The 7,326-nt window shown below is 36.1% G+C and overlaps 1 protein-coding gene across 1 annotated transcript; it reads left to right on the top strand.

The window, feature by feature from the left end:
* The first annotated feature begins 4,065 nt into the window (after positions 1–4,065).
* Positions 4,066–5,913, top strand: LOC103864104 (6-phosphogluconate dehydrogenase, decarboxylating 3, chloroplastic). The gene has a single exon (XM_009141860.3). It carries the CDS (start codon positions 4,212–4,214, stop codon positions 5,673–5,675), a length of 1,464 nt encoding a protein of 487 aa, XP_009140108.1. The 5' UTR covers positions 4,066–4,211; the 3' UTR covers positions 5,676–5,913.
* The last annotated feature ends 1,413 nt before the right edge of the window (positions 5,914–7,326 follow it).

Genomic DNA, 7,326 nt, shown 5'->3' with positions numbered 1-7,326 from the left:
CTGAACCAGAACCGAACCGATATCCGGATTGAACACCCCTCCATAAACATATATTCTTTTCTTCCCCTCTTAAATTCATTATATGTAAATGATTTAATACAACTTCCCAGCCTATCTTGGGACCTAATAACAAACTCAAAAGCACAGCCCTCTCTCTTAAACCAGTTAGTGACAAGGACCACAACAATCAACAAAAAGCAACCATTAGAGGTGGCGGTTTTCATTCACAAAGAGCTCAAATAGCCAAGCCGGATGTCATTGTGCGAGGTAAGATTGCACCTGTCCCCTTGTCTTGTAACACTTTGAGCGATGAAAGCAGCCTCTCTATTTGCTTCTTTTTTCACAACCAACAACTAATACTGTTCTATGCTTTACAGTTTCATCTTAATCTCCTCTACCTGAAAACCAAAGACTGGCCACGCTTGCGGACGAGATGCCGCGTCAAATAAATCATCAAACTCACCTGCCATTATGATTTTATATTGAAGCGTAAGTTGACCATACGCTCCACTGCCCATAGTAATGAAGCAAACTTGGCCTCTTCCCTATTAATTACCTCTAAAAAGAGTCTCCTGCTATGGCAGATCACAACACCTCTATGATTTCGTACTACCCACGCAACTCCTAATAACTTCCTCCCTTTATCCCATTCAAAGGCTATATTACACATCAGCCAATCCACTTGAGTAGAGCTCTATCTGACTCTACTTATCTCTTTACTCCTCAATTTTGCAATTCCGCAATTCCCATGCAAAAGTTAGGAATCATGATATGCAATTCAAAAAAGTTGGGAAGATGCAAATTCAGCATATGCATGAGTTAGAAGTATGAGCCCAATAAAATCCAGAATCTAGAGAAAAAGATATAAATACTCAAAGGTAAAATGTAGGGAAAAAATACAGTAATTAGGTCCACGATGACACCCTTCAAGAAACTGTGAAAATAGTATTATTAAAGATAGAAAATTCACAACATATGAATCTTGAAAAAGGTATTATTAGAGATAGAAAATTCACAACATATGAAGTCAGTTGAAAGCTTACACTATTATTTCTACAACATAGTTACAAATTACTGGAGAGTATCTACACAATATTAAAACAAAAAGAATTAGAAAAAAAAAAAGATTGCAAGCAAAATATGTATCTTAGTAGAGGTATTCTAAAAAAGGTATGAGATACTTATGTATACATGTTAACTTTTTATTGATTTAGGGTTTAAAAAATTTATTTAGATACTAAGATATTATAAAGTTATTAATATTTTTTTCACAATAGATATTATAGAGAGTATTTCAACAATAATGATGCTTTTATATTCCAATGATTCTCATGATGCATGTGTTTTATTATAAAATTGTCTTTGAGACGTATTCTTTGTATAAAATACATCAAAATGTAGAAAAGATTAAGTGTAGTTAGGCTTTTGGTTCAGCTCCAAATGCACTATTTTCACACCTAAAAAGTTTATTGGTATCATGTCCACATTAGTAATGGCGTAAATGTCCGGATCTTTTTATGTTTTTCAGTAGCTATGTTTTTGAATGCTTTCTCTATGCTTCTTATACGTTCTGTATGGAATCAACTAGATTATGATAATGCAAGGTCAAACTCATGCATCGAATCTGTGTTCGCTGAGATTTTCTTATTCAAAGTTTCACTTTTGATTATTCTTCTTTAAGGATTGAAAGTATAAGCTATGTTGTTCCAATGTCTTCTGTCATCTTACAACCTCTGCTGCATGAGTTAATCTTGAGATTGATATCATGTTCTATAGCTATTATGATTATCATTCTAACCAGAACTGAGTTAAATTGTAATTTGCATATCATACCCTTGTTCTTAACAAACTATACTCTTACAAAGTCTTGTGTTGACTAAGGTATACTGCAGTTTATACATTAGAGCTTAAGAGTGATAACTATACTGCATGTCTTTGTATAATTGTATACACAACATAATACAAAGAAAATGTCGATTAAAAATGAATCTCAGCCTAAACTACAAAAGCCTAACCGCTTCTTTGATAAAATAGATGAAGCAACTCCTTTCTATTTGAAAACCTTAAGAATTCCATAATCGCATCAACCATAAAGTGGAGCATCATCAGCAACCAATTTAACAAAAGAAACTGAGGAAATTGGTTTGTGTTGTATAAATGTATTCCAAATACTAATGCTCGACAGTGAGGAGACCTAAGCAATAGCTAGTTCAAAATGTGAAAAGATTGGGAGTAAACTCATAAAGCCTCTAAGATGCCTCTTGTTATTATTTGGAAGCAACCGAGTAATGAGTCTACACTTTCGAAGAGGCCAAAGCTAACAATGTGATTTGGGTAACGAGTAATGCATCCTTACAAGGAAGCCTTTGCTTATATTATCACCAATAACACATTTGAAAGTTCACTGATAGTCTATTTCCGTTTTCCTCACCTTCGGATTCATTAAACATTGAAAGCCTCAAATTCAGAGTCTTTTTCTCTATCCGACATAAGTTATTGTAGTACTTGATCCATAAAATCACCATAAGAAGCGATAGACTGTGGAATTCTTCTTGACCGTTTGAAACTGTTTTGTTCTTTTTGCTCTCAACATTTGTTGTTGTTTACAAATTGTGTAAGTTAAAAAAGTGACTCTTTGGTAAGGTTTGTGTCTCATCAGTGGCAGACCCACAAAGGGAAGAAGAAGATCATATGACATCCCGTAGATATTAAAAAAAAACAATTGTTTGGACTTAGAAGTCATGGAAATAAAATAGCTTTGATGATTAATTTTGTCTGTTGACACCCCTTAAACTCGGATTCGAACCCTCAATGACCCCATTTCACATTGTATTTTTTTTTCTTTAGTTATATATTGAACCCCCTTAAAATATAATCTATTAAATTAGAGTCCTATTTGAAAATTACCTTAGCATGTTTTAAATTTGAGCTTATTAAATAATGTTGTGAGTCTTGTGACTAAACACTTCATATACCATTATACTTATTTATGAACAATTAATTTATTCTACCTTGATCATCGGGTACATCAAACGACTTAACTGATTTGAATTTTCCTTATCAGATCTAACCTGATCATTGAACTATACTTATTCTCAATTATTTGTTCTTTTTTTTGTGCACAAAATCCCAATTATTTGTTCTAACACACGAACACATGAACCTAAATATCATTTTCTTAATGTTTGAGTCATCCAAAGTAACCCATTCTATAATTTTTGTTTCTTATGAAACAAACAAACAGATGAACCTGTTCCTTGACCCTATCATCCTTATATGCTTTAACATTAATGAATCTTCCTCGGTAAAACTCATTTTCTCAACGTTTGAATCAAACTAACACGTATTAGAATTTTGTTTTTCACGAAAAACATGAATCAATTAATCTACAGCATCATTATTTAATTTTCTTTAATTATCCAATCTATTAATTTAGAGTTTTATTTTTATCTATTCTTAAAAGGTTGTCATTTTGAACTAAAATGAAATCATACATATCTAATTAATTATTAACTCCCAACAAAAAGCATGTCTATATATTGATAAATTAGGTAATTTTCTCTTTAATACGTTTGTTCAACGTAGTTTGTTTTTAACGGGATTACCCGCATAATTATGAAAGACATCAAATTACTAAACCTAAATAATTGTGGAGTCAATGGAATTATTAATGTGTAACATTAATGAAATCCATGCCTAAATTAACATTAAAACTACTGAAATTGTATTTATTAAATGCTTATAGCAAAAGATTTCGTCAAATCTTTTAAATTGTAAAAAATATAATCCGCGTTAAGATTCTAGTAAAACCTAATGCTGGGTCCGCCATTGTCTCTGATACGATGAGAGAAATGCACTTTAGTCAACCATACAAAGTCAAAGACTCAACGAACCAGTTAAACCAGTTAAATTAATCAATAATTTGATTAGGAAGTTCAAATCACTTATTTGGTTTGGTTTAGATCGCACCAATTTGGTTTGGTTTATCAATATTATAGTAATATAGAGAAACGGCACCGTTCTGAGTCCATCAGCATCTTACAACCTCACCTAACGAAACGAGATTCAACTCTTCACCAGTTTGTTAAGTCGCCTTCCCCTTTGTCTCTTGGCTCCATCGACGAGTCCGTCACTTTCACCCTTATAAATATCTCCGCCACTCTCCCCCCCATCACCAACCCCTCTCTCCAACTCTCTACCAACTCTCTCAAATGGAGTCCGCCGCTCTCTCCCGCATCGGTCTCGCCGGCCTCGCCGTCATGGGCCAAAACCTCGCCCTGAACATCGCCGACAAAGGCTTCCCCATCTCCGTCTACAACCGAACCACCTCCAAAGTCGACGAAACCCTAGATCGCGCCTCCGAGGAAGGCAAGCTCCCAGTCTCCGGCCAATACTCCCCTCGCGACTTCGTCCTCTCCATCCAGCGCCCCAGATCCGTCATCATCCTCGTCAAAGCCGGCGCCCCCGTTGACCAGACCATCTCCGCCCTCTCCGAGTACATGGAGCCAGGGGACTGCATCATCGACGGCGGTAACGAGTGGTACCAGAACACAGAGCGAAGGATCGTCGAAGCTGAGAAGAAAGGATTGCTCTACTTGGGGATGGGAGTCTCCGGAGGCGAGGAAGGGGCTCGTAACGGCCCCTCCCTCATGCCTGGAGGATCCTTCCAGGCGTATAACAATGTTAAAGACATTCTCGAGAAAGTCGCTGCTCAGGTGGAGGATGGTCCCTGCGTGACTTATATAGGAGAAGGCGGATCTGGGAACTTCGTGAAGATGGTTCATAATGGGATCGAGTACGGTGATATGCAGCTCATTTCCGAGGCTTACGATGTTTTGAAGAACGTTGGGGGATTAAGCAATGATGAGCTGGCGGAGATTTTTACAGAGTGGAACCGAGGTGAGCTGGAGAGTTTCTTGGTTGAGATTACTTCGGATATTTTTAGGGTTAAAGATGAGTTTGGTGATGGGGAGTTAGTGGATAAGATTTTGGATAAGACTGGTATGAAAGGTACTGGGAAATGGACTGTTCAGCAGGCGGCTGAGCTATCAGTGGCGGCACCGACTATTGCTGCTTCGTTGGATTGTAGGTACTTGAGTGGACTCAAGGAGGAGAGGGAGAATGCGGCCAAAGTGTTGGAGGAAGCTGGATTGAAGGAGGATATTGGTTCTGCGTCTCGTGGGATTGATAAAAAGAGGTTGATTGATGATGTGAGGCAAGCTTTGTACGCTTCTAAGATCTGTAGTTATGCTCAAGGGATGAATTTGCTTAGAGCTAAGAGTGTGGAGAAGGAGTGGGGCTTGAATCTTGGTGAGATGGCTCGGATTTGGAAAGGAGGGTGTATTATCAGGGCGGTGTTCTTGGACAGGATCAAGAAAGCTTACCAGAGGAACCCGAATCTTGCGAGTTTGGTGGTTGATCCTGATTTCGCTAAAGAGATGGTTCAGAGGCAGGCGGCGTGGAGGAGAGTCGTGGGTTTGGCCATCTCTGCGGGGATAAGCACGCCTGGAATGTGCGCGAGTCTTGCCTACTTCGACACTTACAGGCGTGCGAGACTGCCTGCGAATCTGGTTCAGGCGCAGAGAGATCTCTTTGGAGCTCATACGTATGAGAGGACCGATCGTCCTGGTGCGTACCACACGGAATGGACTAAGCTTGCTAGGAAGGGGAATTAGATTGTTGAGGTTATCCTCTCTTTCTCACGCTTTGTCTTGTGCTTAATTCTGAATTCAGTGTGTTTGATTTTTCCCCGAAAGCTTTTCATGTTGTGTAGGGCTTTGTTTCCATGATTTTAATCCTTTGAAAAAAAGAGAGTTTCATGCTTTTGAAGGCATAGAAAACGAAAACAAAACAAGCAAATTGTTTCAGCTTATTTTGTTCAGTTCTAATAAGAAATGCAATGCCCTGACTCTGTTTTTTTTTTGATGGAATACCAAATTTATTGATCAAACAAAGAATGTTATTTACATAAGTAAGGCTACTCTTTTATCTTTATGTATGAACCACATCTTCTTCACATGCTAAGCTGGAACCATCGACTGAGTAATCCTCCTTATTTGTGATCGAATTTGTATTTGAGTGAAGAGATTCTATTTCTCACTGCCTTATCAATGTGCCGTCGCATGTGATCAGTGGTAACTCTACTTTGCTGATGATGCCTCCCATTCCTGACTCTGTTTTTGCTGTCTGAGAGATTCTGTTTTTTAGGTTTTCTGTTCTGGTTCGTGTTTCGTTTAGGCAAGGGGTTCGAAGGGTTAGTTCCAAATTGTTAACGAGAGACAAAGCTTTCTTTAGAAATTGATTTGATTTACTGATGAACTTTTTCAGTTCCTGATAAATTTAAAGTTTCCTCCTAGAGTTTTATATATTCTTCAGAAAAAAGTCAAACAATGAACGTATTTGGGCTATATAGAAAGAGCCCATTTGATATTAGATCTTCTAGGTCTTCATTTGAAGTTTCCTCCTAGAGTTTTCATATATACACTATTAAAAATTTAGAGGAAACTCTAACATTTCAAATTTACATTTAAATGATAACCACTTTAATAAATACCTTAAGTTTATTATGAAAAAAAACTAACTCTCATAAATCATTTATAAATGTTTAATTATGATTTATAAAAGTTTATAAATTCAATCTCACCCCTTAAATACTAATTTCTAAACAATACTCACTAAACTTTTAAACCCATGTATTATAATATTTTGATAAATTGTATTTTTGAATAGTTACATCCAATTTTTGTGTAGTTTAAGCAATTATTTTCTCAAAAATTTACGCTTCAGATGATGAAATATGATTGTGTACTTCTATTGGGATTTCATTAGTTTCGTGTTGGATATTCACCGGTAATTTTAAGTTCAAACTTCACTCAGAATTAAAATATCAAATAATTCAATAAAGAAACAAAGTAAAATTATGTTTTATCTGTGAGATTCCTAAACTGCAATTTTTTTATTTTTGTCTTTCAACTTTATATGAAATTAAACACTAATTATAAAATAATATTTTTAATTCACTCCATTGAAGAAAAAGGCAAAAGACCGCCGACATATCAATATTTACTATTTTTATTTATATTGGGTAACCTAATACATTTTATTATGTCACAAACACTAATAACAATTAATAATATTATTATTTTTCTTTGATAAATGTGTGTATTATTATAAATATTATTTGAGTTTCAATGTTGATAAAAATCAGGGTGAACAAGTATTCTTTTTATTCTTTTGATAAAAGCACCCGCAAAACACCTGTTGTTTTGATTTTTTGCCAAATCATGGGCCGCCGATACGCAATGAGCAACCCCTTTCCTTTTTCTG

Source organism: Brassica rapa, chromosome A04, assembly GCF_000309985.2.
Source record: "Brassica rapa cultivar Chiifu-401-42 chromosome A04, CAAS_Brap_v3.01, whole genome shotgun sequence".
Lineage (NCBI taxonomy): Eukaryota > Viridiplantae > Streptophyta > Magnoliopsida > Brassicales > Brassicaceae > Brassica > Brassica rapa.
The sequence above is the reverse complement of the archived record's forward strand: the minus strand, read 5'-3'. Positions and strand labels throughout refer to the sequence as shown.

Excerpts from the sequence above, each read along its gene's own strand:
- LOC103864104 (XM_009141860.3), top strand. The coding sequence starts at position 4,212 with ATGGAGTCCGCCGCTCTCTCCCGCATCGGTCTCGCCGGCCTCGCCGTC.